General features: G+C 36.7%; 1 protein-coding gene across 10 annotated transcripts in view; it reads left to right on the top strand.

Moving 5' to 3' along the window:
- Positions 1-19,778, top strand: part of INPP4B (inositol polyphosphate-4-phosphatase type II B) — a 557,518-nt gene that overhangs the window by 281,709 nt on the left and 256,031 nt on the right. For 6 of the 10 annotated variants that reach the window (XM_039875840.1, XM_039875838.1, XM_039875836.1 and 3 more), the window contains 2 exons: positions 7,637-7,755; positions 9,876-9,992. The exons of 2 other annotated variants lie outside the window; for them this stretch is intronic. In XM_039875840.1, the coding sequence (XP_039731774.1) occupies positions 7,637-7,755; positions 9,876-9,992 (236 nt within the window). The remainder of the gene's footprint in view (positions 1-7,636; positions 7,756-9,875; positions 9,993-19,778) is intronic. 2 more of the 10 variants (XM_039875841.1, XM_039875844.1) reach the window with 1 other exon arrangement.

The following is a 19,778-nucleotide window of genomic DNA, read 5'->3' as shown; positions in this document are numbered from 1 at the left end:
TCTGGAAACTTAAAATTAATGCTGTGTTTTCAAGTTATGTGGGTATACTTAGTGTCCTAGAAAGACTCTAATTTTGAATTTGGAACATGAATATTTTGAACTCGATGCCTTAAAATAACAAGAGAAAAACAAAACAAAAATGAAAAAAAAAAGAAATCCAAATTTTCTAATCATTTTTCCACACCACCTTTTATACATTTTTAATTTTTCCAAAAAAATATTGCTTATGTTGGCAGCTCCGCATGGTTCACATATTCTTTAAGGAAGTATGTGTTAATTAAAATCTCCCACACAACAGTTAAGGGGAAAATAACACATTTTTGTTTTATTTCTATCAAGACTTAAAAAATGATTACTAAAGGGAGAAGCTGTGGTTTAAGATGTATTCATGATCCCAGTAGTCCTCAGTCCTATGAATATGCAAGTGACGACTTTGATGACTTCACTTTTCAGAGTGATGAGAGGAACATCTGTTAGAGAGGATGGTGAGATTGAGCAGAGAAGAGCCAAATTTGAGAAAGGTTAGAGAAAATAGGCTTGATCAGTTGAAAATAAGCTAAAAATGAAAAGGGAGGGCAAAATGTGACAGTAGACTCAATCAACTAGAGACTCTTTATTTTATTTTATTTCTTTCAATTCAGCAACCATTTATTGAGTGCCTCCTCTTTACTAGTGCTGGGGTTAAACCAGTGGATGAGAAGAGAAAGGTCCCACCTACAAGGGCTTCACAGTCTGATAAGATCAAGGAAGAATTGTCCCAGAAAGCCAAGCTAAATGCAACTAGCTCTATAGTTATTTGAAGAATGTAGATCTCAAAAGGCATTTTTGTTTTGGTTTTGGGGTTTTGCTTGTTTTGTTTTGTTTTGTTTTGAGGCTGGTAATGCATGTGTTTTAGGGGCAAGTAAACCTATCAGTTGCCAGGTGCTAAATAGCAGCTAGAAGCTAATTTTAATATTAGGTCAATGTTAGGTTTAAAAGAAAACCTTAAAATACATAGGCTGGCTCACAATTTAAAATCTAAATAACTGATATCAGTAGAAGACATCACTATTCTCAAGGTGCCTCGGCTGTTCTCACTTGCAGAATATTCTTGGTCATCTCCTTCTCCACTTGAGTCTCAGCTTCTGCCATATAGTTAGGCCACCAGTTCCTTTCTGTTGAACTCATTCTCCTCCTGGGCCCACTCATTCCAAACACTCAAAATTATCATTAACTCAAGTGAAGAGCGATGAGAGACTCTTAAAGAGTCTACAGAGAATACAGAATGAAGATTAAAGGATATATATTAATGGCCATAAATCCGCTCCGCATGATATACAGCCACATTTTCCTAAGAAGTAGCCTTAAGAAAATATTCAAATTTGAATAGTATTCCCAATTGCTTATGAAATTCTCATCGTGTGGGTATTAGTCCGAGGCAGGGACTCTGTGTACTCAGTCATTTTTTTGCACACAATTGAATTCTCATGGAATGCAGTGCTCTGGGTAGGAGGCGGTACTGTCTTCTGAATCCACTCAGGGTATCTGAACTGTAGAGGTTGAGATCCTAGTCTTCAGGAGATTGCTGTCTTAAAATTCCTGAGAAAAAGGAAGAATAGATAAAAGAAAGGTAGAAGAAACTAAAATAGGAAAACATTTTATAATGGCAAAGTAAGTAGAGAAGAGCGGCCATTGGGCTTTTTATGTGCTGCATTTATCTTTTAATGTACAATGTAAATTGATTTAAACTAGATGTAATCACTGGTATAGGATGGTAACCGTGAAACTATATAATGAAATCCAGTAATTTATTGGATGGGAAACATAACCCAAATTAGCGTATCAGTTGATTAGAGGCATCTAATTTTCTGAAGTACAAAGAACAAGATGTATATGTGATGTTTTTGAGAAAACGGATCAAACATTAAGAATTTGAAAAGCAAATAAAAAACGGTATTGCAGGCTTTAAGCATCTTACCCACAGCCTTGGAGAATGGCTGACTCTCTCAGTGGTGCTAAGATAAGAGAGGTGCCGTTGAGGGAGCCTGGGAGCCAGATGGTTATTTCTTCTAAAGACCATTTTTCTATTCAAAATGCGCCCCCATCCTCTGTACCCTGGCCATGATTTCATGTCTTCCATTTTCCCTGTGAAGAGTCTGTAGTGAGTATAAAAGGTGTGCTTCTATCCGGCTGTTTTGGGATCTCGCGGCGCCATTTATTTTTAATTGCAAGAAAAAGAAATTTTATTAGAATTAGCAGTCTTCCTTTTTGATGAAGGAAGTACACAGAGCAAGTCTTTCCATCACCCCTTGGGATACGTCAGTTGCTAAGACGGTGCCTTCCTATGGGCCATTATTCTCTGAGTAAAGGAACACTTCACTTCCCAGATAAACTCCTGCTTGGAGGGCAAGTCGACCACACCTGCAGCACCTCCGAGGGCAGGCAGAAAATAAAGCTTTCTGCTCTCTTTGCCTTCTTGTTTGAAAGTGTCTAGTTGGGGGGGAAATTATCCAGTGTGTGTGTGCCCATCTGGTTGCAAAAGTGATAATATTGATAATAAGCTATGATTTCTGAATTTAATAAATAATCCAGTAAAAGGTTTTTTTTATTTTTTAAAATTTGTCAATATGAAAACAAGAAGGTACAAAAAAGTCCCAGGTATTTATTTAATAAAATCTTTTTATTGAAAAAAATGAAGTTACACAAAATCAGGACTGACCTGAAATATCTTGAGCATATAATTACTATGAAAATATTGGATAGAAAAATCCATTTTGGGTCAATGTACAACTATATTCACATTAATGTTAATAAGAATAATTTAAAGATCCTATAATGTGTCTGGTAATTTACATACTCTACTTCTTATAATCTTTATAACAAACCTATGACATCTTTTCTTTTATTTCCATTTTACAGATGAAAAAATAGAAGTTCCAAGAGATAGAGTAATTATTCAAGGGTCCATAGATCCTTAAGGTAGATCCAGGTTTCAAATAGAATTTTGTATCAAGTAAAAAAAAAAGTTGTGTCTTCGTCCTCTCTGGGCTGCACGGTGTGGTTTCTCCTGTGAGCCTCATTTTCCTTTGGTTAACTGAGGAACAGAATTGTAGAGATGTGGCAACTCTTGTCGAGGTGTCCTGCCCTCATCTCCTCTGCTCGTGGCCATGGATTTGTTGTGGAAGAAAGAGGATAAACTTTGTTGGATGCCACTGACACAGAATGGTGAGAGCAGAGATGAAATGGAGTGAGGCAAGAAAAATGACCTGACTTCACAGAAGACGGAGTTCTTGAGGGGAGAGAGGCAGTTGCTTGGAGTGAGTGGGCCGTGAGCTCACACTGCCCCGGTGGGTCACGGCACTGCTCCTGTGCAAGCTTGTGGCAGGCGCCTTTGCTTATTTGTATACAGGTCTTAGAACGACTAACATCTGGCCAGTGCCACTTTATTCAAAGGCACCTGAAAGAACTGATTATTGCTGGGACTGAACTCTCTGATAGAAGGATTCAGAGACATTTTTAGACGTCAGCCACAGTTGGCTAGAACGATAGAGAGGCTCGATGGATCCCCCAGACTTGGCATGACTTAGAAACGATGGCTGCATGAAACACAAACCGATCTTTTATAAAAATCATATTTTGGGTTAGACAGAATATTAACTCAGTAAGACCCCAGAAGACGCCCGCCCCTTAACTTTTTGACTATCGAATACTGGAAGATCTGTGAGAAGAAAACATGATCTGTGCTCTGCTCCTAAGAATCCAAATAGTAGCTCCAAGCATCTGGACCAGAGGTTGGCAACTTCTGGTTCTTTGCCCAAATTTAGTTGCAGAGGTATTTTCTGTGGCTCTTTTACCTACACAGTGACTGGGGTTTCAAGCTTGGGACAAATCTTCAAATCAAGCCACAGTGGGCTTTCCTTTTTTTTTTTTTTCCAGGAGATGGATATAAACACAGTCCTCTCTTTTGATGTAGCCTCGGCCTTCGGGTTTGCTCAGGGCCCAGCCCTCCCCTGAGATGGCGAAGCTCCATTTATTTCATCACTGCACTTCTACTGAGGAGTCTTTGCTCATGGAGGGGAAGCCTCCCGGCTCCTGCTACAGATCTGAGCTAGAGAAACATGTAGGCATCTGGTCATAGTGAACCCTCACGTTGCTACTACAAAGTGAACCCTCACGTTGCTACTACAGCGAAGTTAACAGAAAAATAGGCATTCTTCGCACTTTCATTTTTCCTAAAGAAAATTTTCAAATTACAGGTTTTTTAAAAAATTACCGTTCTATATTGTTATTTTTCCTCTTCACAGTAGAAAATGAACAGTCGATTCAGTGGCCGCAAGCCAGCCTATCAACGTCTTGTATATTTTAACTCTTCTGGGCTCTAAGAACACTTTTAAAGAGCTCAGTCCAAAACTAAGCCAGTAAAACGACAGAAATAAAAGTAAAAAATCTACCGATGAATGAACAATTGCAGAGAGCCATCTATTTATTACTACACATTTGATTCGGGAATTCTCAAATAAGCAAAATAAAGCAGCAGACGCGAAGCCCTGCAGCATCTTTGGTCTCATGAGTTGAGGGAGGCCATCATGGAGGCTGCTCCTGGAGCGGTTTTGGTTGGTTTTGGTTGGTTAACGGGCAGTGGTAGGTACGACTGGCAGACTGATATAACGTTTTTTTGATTTCTGAAAACTGATTTTTCAAGCTTTTTTATTGGCTATTGAGTAACTCCTATGCAGGTTAGGCTTTACAGTGACCAAATGAGTAATAACTCCATGAAGCAATGCAATCACTCATCATTTATCACCCTTCCAGTGGGACAGTTTCAGTATGTATAGAGCCATGGTGTATATAGGTTTCACTCTATGAAATGCAGTGACTCATGTACTGGGTTTGGTATTTACAAAGAAATGTCGGACCCGGTGACAGCTTTTAAGGAGCTGTCTGAATACGACTGAGTCGACAAAAGAATTCTTTTACAGAATAATACAACACTAAATATTGGTAAATGTTAGTATTAATATTGGTAAATAATAGTATGATGATATTAGTAAACATTATTTTGCACAGAAAAGAAAATACATTTATGAAAAGGGTATGATTTCTTCCTCACTTCCACCCTGAGAAATAGGTAGACAGGAAATTGAGTGTTTAAGGGTTTGTGACTTAATTGTCACAGAGCTGGGAAACAGAGAATCTGGGAATACAGCTCAGGGATTCTGACTGATCACAGGGTCTTTGCATGGCATCTTGCTGCCTGAGCATTAGGGAAAAGTAAATCCTCTGGGCTGTTGAGAAGAAAAGAGATATGTGCAGCCCAAGAAATTACTTTAGTTGTTTTTGCTGTTTTCTATGCATGTTTTGATATAGAATATAAATAAATACAAAGTGCCATTATTATTGTTTTTACTTCATCAATATTTGGGTGTCTGCAAATTGGTTTGGACAGGACATTTCAGTTTAATGGAGCTCTTCTCTGTTTTTATTAGAAGTGAGTCTGTTTCTCTGATAAAATGGAGAATTTCTGCTTACTTCTGCGAAATAACCACAGCCCACATTCAAGCCTGATAAGAAATCAGAAAAAGAGTAACTTATTTTGAGCAAAAGTGTCATAAGCTCATATGACAGCAATGAGCTTACAAGCAGCAAGTGGGCTAGATGCACGTGTTGGAAACAAATTGACTCCAGCTTTAAAATCCAAGGAAAGACATATGTCAATGTCAGCAAATGGAGAGAGGACTTTACACTGTGAGCAAAAAACCAAGAGAGTGATAAAGTTAGATACATTCATGGGGCAAGTAAAGGAAATGATCAAAATAACCACCTAAGAACAGTCAAGTCAAAAATCTAACTTTTTTTTTCTTCCGGTGATATGTTGACATTGTTGAAACCTCACATCGGAATTTTATAAAACTGTAGATCTCTTGGGTTGGGCAATAAAGAATCATGGTAACAGGTCTTTCAAAGAGAGGTGCCACTGTGCAGGAGAGGAATTCAGGATGCCCAGAAAAGGAATGGATTCAGGATACCGGGAAAAGACATGGAGCTAATGGTGAATGATGGAAGCAAACTCCCAGAGACTTCTAGTAATGTAAATGCGAGTGCTTCATATTTTTAAGCCACTAGTTCTTAATATCTAAAACCAAAATAATTTAAAGCACCTTTTTGAGAAATAAAGGAATAAATAGCAAAATATTTCAAAACGGCGAAGGCTAAATAAACTAGCTATTATTTTTTCTACACGTGCTTTCCTAAAAGGTAGAGCATGTGATTTAAATAAAGAAAAATGATGACAAAATGTCATACAGGATTAAAAGAATCTCAAAGTCTGGCAAGAAGGAGTTAAGTTAAATGATTTGTCCAGCATCGTTTAGCTGGTATAACTTGAGGAAAACCAGGCCCGTTTTGTTCCAAAGCTCCTGTTTTTTTTTCCTCTATTCCATTTTGCTTCTATAAAATGAGATGATCTGTAAGTGATTGAAAGGTGATAATTACATTTAGAATTTGCTTTGCTTTTAAGTTTCAGATTTAAGTCTCAGTTCCTCTGTCCCAGTAGCTTGAATATACCTGTCCCTTCTCTTCCTGCCCTGACTATTCAGAGACACAGGGTAGGGATGGCGTAGAGCCCATCACACTGTCACCGTGAACCCAGGCCCAGGGCTGCTTGGCTCCCCCATCACAGCTCCGGCCTGCCTGGAGTGACCACCTGAGTCTAACTTGAACTCCCTCCAGCGAGAACACTTGCATCATGCTTAAGGATCCAACTGCAGGTAGCGAAATTACTATTTCAGTGCCAGGGGAGGACGCACAGTGAGAGATCTTGGACTTGATGAAAAAGAATATAGTTGTGATATATATGTATATACTTATATAGGATTTTAATATATGTGTGTGTGTGTGTGTATAAAATTTTCCCCAAATTGCGACAATGATATGTAGCAGGAGAAAATATTCAGGTAAATATGGTATGGTGATGAGAGTCTGTAATATGAGCCTGGTGTCTCAAGGGAAAGCTCTTACATTTGTGGCCCCTGGGCAAGAATTTAACCCATCCTTATTCAACATTTCTCCCTCTCAGACTTGGCTGGAATCCCAGAAAGGGCGTTTTTAACCCCTCCTCTGCCTGCTCTGCCTCTTCTGGTGTTTTGTGAGCTGTTGTGGTAGGGTAGCCTGTTTCCCAATTCTGTCCCCGAGTGTGACTGTCGGAGGCCAGCTATAGTGAGGAGCTAGGTAAGGAGCAAGCATGCATTGAACTAATCCAGCCAGTGCCAACGTGGAACAGCGCAGTTTCCTGGATATGGCCCGACTTGGTTCACTTAGTCTAGGAGTGTGAATTAAAGCCCAGGGTTTAATGACTATTTAAAGTCACTCAAGTCTCTGAGCTGTATGTGCAAAGTCACGCATTAGAGCTGGGATCCCAGGGCGAGACTTGCAAGAGCTGCAAATGTGATCAGTGGAAATGAACTCTCAATTCAGCTACGCAGCACGTGACTTCCTATTTCTGTAAGGTACTTCCAAGGGACTTCCTCTGTCAAGTCAGCCCCAGTCTCCGGAGATTTCATTCAGTGCCATAGCTCAGTTCACTTCCAGCCCTGGACAGAAGTTTTCCCTGGGATATGGTGTCAGTTTCTTCTCTTTCTTTTTGCTCTGCCACTGCCAGCATGCAAGGATCTGGTGGCTCCTGTCCGTGATCGCAAGCTGAGTACTCTGGTGCAGATCTCAATAATCCACCCCACGGAGGAGGGGCTGATAAGATACTCCAGCACGGAAATTGTGGAGGTGAGCATGCCGCATTACTCTCGTGAGTGCTCTCTCTGCCTCTGTCTCTGTCTCTGTCTCTGTCTCTGTCTCTGTCTCTGTCTCTCTCTGTCTCTCTCTCTCTCTCTCTGGATTTGAGGAAGCAGCCGAAATAAGTTAGTTCATGGCCTGTAGCTATGCTGTGTTAGTGTCCTCTGTCATATAGGAAAGCATACCTGAGGTTATTAAGCATGCTTTGGTAACTTCCCAGAATAAACAAATGGAGGAAGAACTTGCCTTTTTCATAAATGACTTTATTTTTCTTTAGTAAATAGAAAAATTTCCACTTTGAATTCCCAAATAGAGCACCACATAGAGCAAAAACCAAAATATAAATTTTAAATTAAATGGAATGAATATTTTTTTTTCGAAAAAAGAAAATTATGAAATACCTAGAGAAGTTTTAAACCTGTTTAATGTTTTTGCCCTTTTTATCTTTTTCTGTATTTTTCAATACAATCTGTGGGAACTATATTCTCAGCTGTTTGTGTCTGTCTTTTTAAGGTACAATGTTTTTTCAAACAAAGGTAGATGATTAATTTGCGAAACTAATTTTTCCAGGGAAAAGGTGTAAATATTACTCATCAGATGAGAGATTTCCTATTTACATTTATTTTTACTAATATCACATTCCATGTGTCAAGAGGAAATTGTGTTGGGTTAGATTCAAAAGAGGAAGTGTTTCTCTTTTGATTATTTAGTCCTTATCACGTATATTTCACAAACGTAGTGAATGAGACATACTTATTTGAACATCTGGGATGAAAGAAAGTGCAGTTTAATCTCCCTGGTCTTTGCCTACGTTTCTCGGACCTGTGAGCCTGTCTGTTTTGAATGACGAGTTTCTTTGTAAGAACCTACCCCAGAACTGGCTGGCTCAGGGCTGACCTGCGTCTAGACGCAGTTGATGGAATAAATGATTCGGACTGAACTCCACTCATTTCTGTAATAGGAATGACCCAGATCCTGCACACAGCCCTGAATCTGCCCTGTGGAAATTCTGGGTTTCAATGTTGGTATAATTTGTAGTTCATGCTGTAGCTGAACAGACAAAAATAGTCTTATTCATACCAAGACACTTTGACTGAAATTGTAAAATGTTTTGTTATATGGAAAAAACTTTTTCAAGTAGTATTCCAACTTAATTATTTTTTAAATGTGGTCAAAATTGAAAAGAAATTATTTACTTTGACAATCCTCAAAATTTTACATTTGAACATATTTAGTTGTTTAGGGCGGTTTTATTTGCTTCCTGTTCCAAAGTATAACACAGTGACAAACAGTAGTATTTGCTGAATAAAAGGAAGAAAGAAAGAATGAATAAATGAATAATTTGGGCTTTCAGAAACTTACATAGACAACTGGTTTACAGAACTCTAGCAAGTTTTCAATGATAGTCAGCAATATAGATATTTAAATATAAATATAAAATTAAATATTGGCTGTCAGTTCTCTAAAAATGAATTCTGAGACATTGAAATGTCCTGTGTGCTGTATCCTGAGCTAGTAATTTCATAGCCCCAAATCCATCATGTTTAGTTTCTTTCATTAGTTTTCTAATCGATCTGAGGAAGAAAAAAAAAACACACACGCACACAGCCGAACATCTAAAAATAAATGGGCACTAACGGAGCATGGCTTTCAATTGAATCATTACAGAAAGGAAATAAATGGACAGCATAAGCTTACCAAATGGTTTTTTATGAGAAAATTACTTCATTTTAATTTAAACAGTCAATATTTTAGCTTATGTGCATATATTACAGGTTATTTCCATTAAACGCGTTGTAAATGGACTGACAACCGACCCTAAAGAAGGGTTCTGCATGAAATGAAAATAAATGGTTTTTCAAAACTATTCGCAGCTCTGAGGACATTGCAGGGTCATTTGCTATCAACAGCTGCATCGGTACTTTGGGGCCCTGCGGCATCTTGGTGCCCGTGAACATCGTTCGGTAGTTCCGATCTTCCTTCTACTAGAACTATTTCCTAGAAAAACAAACAGACCCAGATACACTTTCTGCATTCTCACATGTCACTGCATGCCGCCGGCCGCAGTTGCTGTCTTACTGAATCAAAGTTGTCTGCTCGTGCTGTTACAGGGAACAAGAGACCCACTGTTTCTGACGGGTGTCACATTCCCATCTGAGTACCCCATCTATGAGGAGACCAAAATAAAACTCACAGTCTACGATGTCAAGGATAAGTCTCATGACACCGTGAGTACTTGTACTTCTTTCTTTGGGAAAAGGAGTTATGTGTTTCCAAACTATTGAGTTTTTGGTGTAACTGGCTTTTTGCAAAGAGGGTATTTGTACTGTGTTTGTGTTTGTCTTACGTTTATGGTTAGCTGGGATTTTTAAAAAAATTCATTTGGCTTTGTTCCAGACTGGCAATTGGGTAAAAGCAGCAGCCCCCAGACTAGATTTTTGTCTTCCTCAGGAAGGCTGGCTCGATCTCTTGGTTTACATTTTTGTTGTTGATGTTGTTTTAAGTTGCTGAAGGAGTGATACTGTGGGTAGAAAGCAAGTGGAAGAGATGAAATGATGTTTCAGAACTTTCTAGATATTGTACTTACTCTCAAGTAGGGGATTGACAAAGTGCTTTGCTTTGACAATTTATCTTTTCCATAATATATGTAGAGAAATTCCCTCTACTTTTCCTGAAGTTCCTGGCATCAGAGCAAACAGAAACACTAGGCAGGAGCTTTCATTGGCCTCTTTCCATCGAAGTCCTGGAAAGTCTCAAGGTGTCTTGTTCTAGGTTCTTCAGCTTTTCTACCTGATCTTACTTTTTCTCCTTATAAACCAGACCCCCTGGTAGACAGCTAAGTACCTGGGCAATATCTTGAGGCCATTCTTAAAATTTCCGGACTGGAGAGAATGCTCTAGGCTAGGCTTTGGGAAGGGAAGGATTTAAAAGGAGCCCTCTCCTTTAAATATCTCCCTTTAGCATGAATTTTGGTCTGTTTTCAAGGCAGGGGAGCTATAGGAGTCTTGATGGTCAACAGTGAAGCACAAACCAGGAGGTACTTTGAAAGCAGGAGGGCCGGTAGGTTCCTGGAGAATGCTGGATGAAGTTCAGGGATGCCGCTGGACACGGAGAATCACACAGCAGCTCATCCAGGGGACACTTAACTCTACACTGTGCTTCACTTAGGCATTTTTATCTCGCTCATGACTCTCTCTTTCCGTTCTTTACCATAAAATATATAACATAGATGGAGGGTTGGGGATGTTTAATAGAGAAAAAATATTCTGTGTTGAAGGAACTTCTACTCATCTTAGTTCCAGAAAAGATCATTTCTTTAAAATTGCAGAAGAAATGCCCAATTAAACGCATAGCATGTGTGTGGAATAGAAATAGCTATGGTGGTCGGGCATGTTTATTACGAAGGTGGACTGTCTGGTTCCTGTTATATTGACTAGCTTTGTGACCCTGGGAAAATTCATTCTTCATGCCTCTGTTTCTTCCTTTATAATATTTGCTTCATGGGGTTGTTGTGAGGATTAAATAAGTTAATATACGTAAAATAGTTAGAAGACTGTTACAGATTAATTAGTAAGTATAAATTGCTACATTTCTTATTGTTAATTTTCTTGGCTGCTGCCTCCCAGTTTCTCATAGTCATAAAAATCAAATAAGGGAAAATTAACTAAAATCCTTTTCTTTATTTATTAATTTTGTTTTTTCCCCTTAAGTCGTACTACATTTATTGTTTCTGACTTCTTTGAAGAAGAAAGGAAGACAAAAATATTTTACAACAAAAAATGGAATTAAAACTGGCAACTAAAAATTATTTGCTTAGGAGTTCTGTCTTTTTTTTTTTTTTCCATTTTCCTTGATTTTTGACATAACGTGGAAAAGAGTAGACTAAAATGAGAAGATCTGGACCAGGTTTGATAGACCTGGCACGAGGCCTCCATCTCTATGTCTGGCTCCCGCCCCCCGCCAGAGAAGAGAGTGAATTGAAGGTAACAGGAAAAACCATTAAGTTGAGAAGGAGGGAGAGATGGTTGAAGTACGTGGTAGATGGAGGTGACGCAATAGTGCAGAGGAGTAATAAGCAGAGAAATGACCAGGATGACAGGGAAAGAGAAGCAGCAACTCCTGGGTTTTATGTTCTTCCAAGCACATGATCAAATTCAATGCTCCCCACAAGCCCAAGGCATCGACAGGACAGAATGTGGAAGGGACAGTTATAGAAACACTGCTACAGAAATGAAGATGTCACCCCTGAACTCGTGGGTTTGTTCAGTTCTTAGAAACATCAACGTTAGAAATATTAAACACTAGCGTTTCTATCTCCTTCGATCTCCCTCATTTAAAATGTGCATGTATGTTAATGCTTTCAGGATGGATAATTAGCCGACTCATTAATTATGCTTTTTGTTGGCTTCTATTTCTAGAAACTAATTATTTAGAGTCTTTTAAATACTCTCTTCCTTGATCAGAGGTGTTATCACATGAAAGTATTAGACGAACTGAAATTCCTGCTGTGCAATAAGACTTGTGAAATTTGAACATACTTAAATGCAGCCAGCTTTCATTTACCAAGTGCTGTTAATTAAGGCATAACCTCTTCCTTAAAATAACCTAACAATTAGCTCTGGTGATGGAAGTGTAAAGAGAAACACAGTTCATTAATATGCTAATAGTCTCCGTGGACATAGAATCTTTATCCTGGCACTTTTTCTCTCATTTCTTAAGCTTTTCTTTGGGGTAAGGGAGGCAGAAAGTGGTTTTAAAATACAGTTTATAATTATGAACACTTAATAATCTAAATATTTTAAAATCTTAATACTTTTAAGGCTTAAGGAATGAGATTAGGAACATTTATGTGTTTTGGAAAATTAATGAAATGTGTGTATGTCTTTAAAAGTAGTTTTAATATTTGATCCTAGCAACTATTGATTATATTAGGCTGACCCAGGACAATGAGATTTTGTATATTAGCTGAATATCAGTTAGTTGAATCAGATGACTAAGTGTTTGTTTTTTCCTATTATCATTATTTGAAGTTAACCAGTCAAATAAATTTGTTATTTTGCCATCTCATGTTCATTTACATACATATTAACATTCGATATTTTTAAAGAGAAATAACTTTTCATCTGTGCCCTTGATGCAGCCATTTCTATTTGTTGTTCCTGTGTTCCACTAAACAACTGGTCCTAAGATTGATTATCTTAGTAAAGTTAGCAGAAATGCAATTAATCATTGTAACAAATGAGAAGAGTCTAACCGTTGATTCACAATGACTACTGTTTTCCCCTACTCCATCCTTCATCCTTCCCATTTATTGCATGCAGTAAGTCTCTCTCTCTGGCAGACGCACAGGTGGGGTATGGCGATGATAGGGTCGTTATGAGAATTAAAGTGACTATTTTATTATTTTCCCCACCATGAGGACATTAGCTATTAGCTGAGAATGGGCTGCTCTAATATCTAGCTGTTTGGTGGAGATTTAAAGCTTGAAATTGAAGCCCAATGTTAGGGTACAAGAGCCGCAGTTCTTAACAGTGAAGTTGATATCTTCCAGATATATATTGGTTGTGTGCTCTATTTTAAAACTCCTGGGAACTGAAACAACACAGACAGAAGTGTTTTTAGCACATCATTTACAATGTTCGGCCCTAGAAAATCAAGCTGGGTTTTCATAATCTACAGAAAAAAACTCAAAGGAAGGAGAAATTTATGAAGAAAAAGAACATCACTATCAAACTTCGTCTCTCTCCTTATGTAACTGGTGTTTTGGAAGGTACTGAAATGAGGCTCTTTCAACACTCAGTTTAGGACAGCCATCAATCTACAAACATGATTAGGTCACGAAATTGTTTTTGCCCATGGTAGAATTTCTAAAGTATTCGGAATTTGAATTTCTAATGTATTTTGCAGGAGTGCTCCGTATCTTTTGCCCTTGGCGTAAATATATCCTCCAATTGGTTAGATGTTTAGCTTATAGGACAGAGTCCCATGTCCAGTAGACGCCGAACCTTTCTCAGGTGAGGGTATATGTTCTATGACTTATTTTTTTACTACCAGTTACTAGTAATTCCTTCATTTCTACCTTTCGGAAAAAGTGACCTTATCAAGACTGGATGTAAATTTGTCACATTGTGTGTCCTCTACGCCCAAGGCAGTTTAGTTCTAGTACAATTTCCTATAAAGTATCCAGTTTTGTTTTTATGTTTTTCTATGGAAAATGAAACCATTTACATTTAGTATGTTTTGACTTCTTAGAAGTTTAAGTCTAACTATAATTGTTGAAATTCCGTGAGCTGGCCATTCTATCTTAAAGATACGGTATAGTGGGTGACGAAAAAGATATTGAGATTACTGATGACTAAGTACATTCAAAGCACTATATTCAATATGTTACATACAGTTTCTTCTTTAACCTTCATAAAACTTCTTTGAGGGAAGTATTATGATCCCCATTTTAAAGATGAAGAAATCGAATTCTGAAAACTTAAATAGGCCGAGTCAAAGACTTTATTTTTTCCAGGCTACACTATGATACATATATTGTTTATAGAATTTTCCTCATTTTTACTCCACAATGTGGTATTTTTACTTCAAGTGATACTTTAAAAGTATTCTTCATTTGGAACTTAAAAATTGATTAATTGAGGAAAATGTCATTATTGGAAATGGAAAAAACTCATATCCAAAATTTTAAGCACTTAAATTAAGTGCGTATAACTAGTTGCAGATGTCTGACTAAATTTTATGAAGGTCCAACTACTATTTGTGAAAAAGTGGCTGCTGTCACCTGATATGAAATGGCTAAGTTTATGTCTCAAACTTTTCTTTTTGTCCCCCTGAACTTATTTTTCTTATCATCTATACTGCATTGTCCTTTCAACCTATTCATTCATTGTCTTTGCCTTTGCAATATTCCTGCCTAAGCAGTGACATAGTTTGCAAAAGGAGTTACTGATTTTGTTGAGAAGTTGTTCAGAGTTCTAAAACATTGCCGCCCTTCACGAATAACTCCACTTACTTTCCGTTCATAAGTGATATGTATTTATAAAGAGCATATTTATATTTTGTTGATGTCTAATTTACATACAGTAAAATAGATCTTAAGTGTTCAATTCCACAAACTGACTGTTGCATATGACCACATAAACTCTTCCAAGGCAAGATACAGAACAATGCCATCATTCCGGAAAGTTTCCTTGTACCCCTTTCTAGCTAATTGCCACCCCACACACCTGGAGGCAACCATTTTCTCATATATACCAACATAGATTTGTTTTGCTTGTTGAGATTTAAGTGAATGGAATTATATACCATGGGCTGTCTTGTATCTGGTACCTTTTGCTCAACTTAATGTTTTTTGAGATTCATTCAGGTTGCTGAGTGACTCAACAGTGTACTCTCTTTTTTTTTTTAATTCCTGAATGGGATTCTGTTTTAGTGATATACCACAGTGATATTTATCCTCTCATTTATAGACATTCAATTGCTCCCAGCTTTTGACAATAATGAATAAAGTTTCTGTGAACATATGAGTACATGTATTTTGTGTGGATATTTCGTTTTATTTGGGGAGAGGGGGTAAATACTGAGGAGTTTTTATTATTATATCATAGGGCAGGTGCATGTTAACTTTTCTAGAAACTATCAAACCATTCTTCAAAGTTATTGTGCGACTTTATTCTACTACTCTTAGTTATGTGTGAGAGTACCGATTACTCCAGCAACAATGATATTGTTAATCTTTTTTAGTTAGTGTTCCAGTGGGTACGAAGTGGTATCTCATTGTTGTCTCAATTTACATTTTTCTGGTGACTAATTACATTGAGCACCTTTTCCTGTGCTTATTAGTCATTCGTCTTTTTTAATGTAGTGTCTGTTCAAGTCTTTTGCCTGTTTTAAAAAGTGGTTTTCTTTTTATGGGTGATTTCTAAGAATCCTTCATATATGTTGATGCAAGTGCTTTTGTTGAATATATGTGTTATTATTTTTTTTTTTAATTTTTGGTTTGCCTTGTAATTTCCCTAATAATGTATTTTGCTAATTAGAAATTTTTAATTTTTATTAAGTCTGCTCTACTGATTTTTTTTTTCATTCACAGTTATTGCTTTTTGTGCTGTAGGAAATCTTCCTATCTCAGGCCATTAGAATATTCTTAATTGTCTTCTTTCAAAATACTTTATAATTCTAACCTTTACATTTAGGTCTAAGATCCATCTCAAATTTTCGTAATGGGAATAAAGTAGGGATCAAAGTTATTTGTTCTCTGTGTAGAGATCTAGTTATTACGGCGCCATTTTTTAAAAATACTTTTTTCTCCACCGAATTCAGCTCGTACCTTGATTGTAAAATCAATTGTCTCCTGATACACGTAGGTCTGTTTCTGGATGCTTTGCTCTGTCCCATCCATCTGTTTCTCTAGCTTCATGACAATAACATGATTATTACAGATTTATAGTAATTCCTGAAATTAGATAATTTAAGTCCTCTATTTTAGCCAGCTTTGCTCTTTTTATTGAGATTTTTGTTTTTGTTTTGCTTATTCTAGAACCTTTAGCTTTCCATATAAATTTTAGAATAGCTTGTTAATTTCTTCGAAATGTCTGTTGGGATTTTAATTGGAATCGTGTTGAATCTATAGATCAATTTGGAGATAATGGACATCTTAATAATAATGAGTCTATTGATCAGTAAATATGGTAGCTATATCATTCCATTTATTTCGATATTTAAATTTTCTCAGCAGTGTATTTGTATTCAGATCATTTGTGTGTGGTCATAATAATTTCTAGACTATTTCTTGGTGCATTCGATGTTTTATGCTAACGTGGACAATATTTAAAAAATACAGTTTTCAACTCTTTTTTGCTAATAGGTAGAAATACAATTATTTTTGTATATTGATTATGTATTCTATGGTCTTGCTAAATTCACTTGTTAGTTCTAAAGGAATTTTTTTAGATTCTATAGGGTTTAATAAATACACAATTATGTTATCTGTGAATAATGAAAGATTTATGTTTCCCTTTCCCGTCATTGTGCATTTTATCTTTCCTTATTGCACTGGCTCGGCGCAATAGAACTTAAGTGCAATCTTGATAGAAGTGGGAACAGTGGAAATCCTGGTTTTGTTCCCAAACTTAGGGGGAAAATGTTTACTATTTCACCATTAAGTATGATCTTAACTGTAGGTTTTTCACAGATGTCTTTTATCGGATTGAGGAATTTTTCTCTACCCCTAATTTTCTGTGAATTTTTATTACGAATGGTGTTGAATTTCGTCAAATGATTGTTTGGTATGTATTGAGATGCTTAAATGTTTCTCTTATTTATTTTGTTAACGTAGTGAATCACATCAATTCATTTGTGTGTGTTAAACCAACCTTAGATTCCTGGAGCCATTTTTTTTTCAACGGGCAGCTCTCCCGCTTCTCTGTTCCAAGCTTCAGCCTAACCTAGTGCATGGACAAATCAACCTTTGCTCTTCTGCCCTGGCATCGGAGAAAGCCCTTTGCAGCCGAGTGGTGCTCATTGAAATACCCTCCTTCATGATGTGAAGTCTTATGGGAAGGGGTAGATGGATGGATGGGACTCATGCTGTGGCAGAGACTCCTCAGGATTCAGACCTCTCCTACCAGATTGTATGTGCTCATGAAAAAGTCTTTACGAGTGCAGCTGCTTTCTATGAAGTATCCTGTTCTTCCTGCTGCTCAGCCAGGAATAATATCAGCTATGGGCATTTTTTTTTTTTTTTAATCTAAGATGGATTGTCACTCCCTGCACTTCATTGCATTTTGATTTATTGACACCCCTCAGTTTTCTGATGGATTTAACAAAAGCTATGATTTTGTAATTTATCTGACTTCTTCTCAGTGTTACAGTACAGCCCCTTGCACCTTTTTACATTTTGACCAGAAGCAGAAGTGCTGCATATTTAAGTTCTTCCCTTTAGCATTTATGCTACTCTCTCTAAATTGGCATTCGCACCTTTAACCAAGTACCTTTAACTCTATACTACTCTTTACATTGTTTTTCCTTTTCTCTCTCCTATTACTGTTCTCTCTTTGTGCTACTGCACTTTACAGTACTTGTTCTATATCATCTATTCAGGGATTTTGTTAGTTTTATGTTTTGGTTTTGGTTTTGGTTTGGACTCCCACAGTAGAGGAGAGGGTATCATCAATACCTCCTCACTTCTCACAAGAAGATTATGCTGTTCACATGGAGAAAGACTGGCTTTTTGACAGTGAGATAAGATAATGAATCTATATATAAAGCAAAACAAGTTTCCTATAAAACTTTTTGACCACAGCAGAGAGGCTGCTGGACTGTGAAGTAGCCAAGTCCTTAATTCATGGAGATCAGCAGAACTGTGGTTTCAATGCCTTCACCCTTCACTGTCTATGAATGTGCGATATAGAAAAACTGTTTAACCGAGCTTCAAAAAGAAAAAGAAAAAAACAATAATAACTGGTGTTAATTTGCCTTTTTCTAATTAAAATAGGAACGCTTACATAAGGCCACTTCCCATTCTCTTTTCAAAGCTGGGCAACTTTATCAATGTCAACCACAAACACAGAGAAGCCCAGCCTCCCTGTGTTTCCTAATGGAGTGCAGAACTCTTGCTCTTATGCCTGCCTCTATCAAACACGCAACGGTGGCTTTTAGTTTTTACTCTCATAAATTTTGAGCGCTGAATACTTTTATTTTGAAGGATCATGAGATGTCATTGAGAAGAGTGGGTGGGAGAGTTGCAGGGTGATTCTAGTTTGAGCCTGTTGAGTACACAGATTGGAATTTAGTCCCGTCTACAAAAGTCTGATTTGATGAGCATCTGCCCAGAAGTTTTAAGAAGCTCTCTGGGCCCTCATCGAAAGGGAACAGAAATTTAGGAAGTTAGGTTTAACCCAGGAACACAGCCTAGGTGGGGGTCAGTTACTCTTTCAGGTGGCCTTTGTGGGTATTATACTAGAAATCTTTGTGAGTCATTGGTATATAAACAATATACCCTGGCCATAATGGGGAAAAATAGAAAGCTTCCTCAGTTTATTTTTATGAAGGATAGATACGTTTAATACCAAACCTGATGATTGCTTTTTTAAAAAAAGTTATAACCAAATTTCAATTAAAAATGTAGGTACAAAAAATTATAAATGAAATAGTATTCAATAGAATTCATCTATGTGGAAGATGAAAAATATGCTCTGACTGAGTAGAGTTCATCTTAGGAAAGAAAGAATGGCTCAATATCAGTACATCTATCAATGTAATCCATTTTATTAATAAGAAGAAAACTCATTTGATTATATCATTGGATACTAAAGAGGCATTTAATAAATCTAGTTGCCACATCTAATGTACAATAGATAATATTATAGGAATATAATAAAAATCTATCCTAGTAAGATAATTGAAATGTTCTAAACAATGAAATGCTAAAATCAAATTATTTCAACTAGACACTAAATTAACCGCTATCATTATTATTATTCAGTGTTTTCTTAGAGGCTATAGAAACTACAATGAGAAAATTATACTACTAGTGTAAAACTTGGAAAGCAAGAAAAACAACTATTTCTCTATTGATATGATTAAAATATCTAGAAAGCTGAAAAGACCTCAGTAAATAAAGACCAAATATGATAATTTGGTAAGTTGGTTGGTTACAAGATAAATATATTTTAAAATCAATAGCTTCTCTCTTTTATAGCATAAATTACATAGAAAGCTACAAAATTTTATTAAAGAGTATAGAATAAGATCTTTACAAATGGGAATACATACTTGTATTGGAAGAAAAATCTATCATAAAATAGAAATTGTTCCAAATTCAATTTATAAATTTAATATAATTCCAAATAAAATATCAAAGTATTTTTTTTTTATATAGAAAGGGATGTTGGGGATTAGATAAAATGATCTTAAAGGTTTTTTTTAATCAATATCTAAGAATAGCCACGGACGTTTTTAAAAATAATGAGTAAGACTTGCAGGCATCAAAACATCAAAGCATAACATAA

The sequence above is a fragment of the Pteropus medius genome, unplaced genomic scaffold (assembly GCF_902729225.1).
Source record: "Pteropus medius unplaced genomic scaffold, Ma_sr-lr_union100, whole genome shotgun sequence".
Taxonomy (NCBI): domain Eukaryota; kingdom Metazoa; phylum Chordata; class Mammalia; order Chiroptera; family Pteropodidae; genus Pteropus; species Pteropus medius.
The sequence above is the reverse complement of the archived record's forward strand: the minus strand, read 5'-3'. Positions and strand labels throughout refer to the sequence as shown.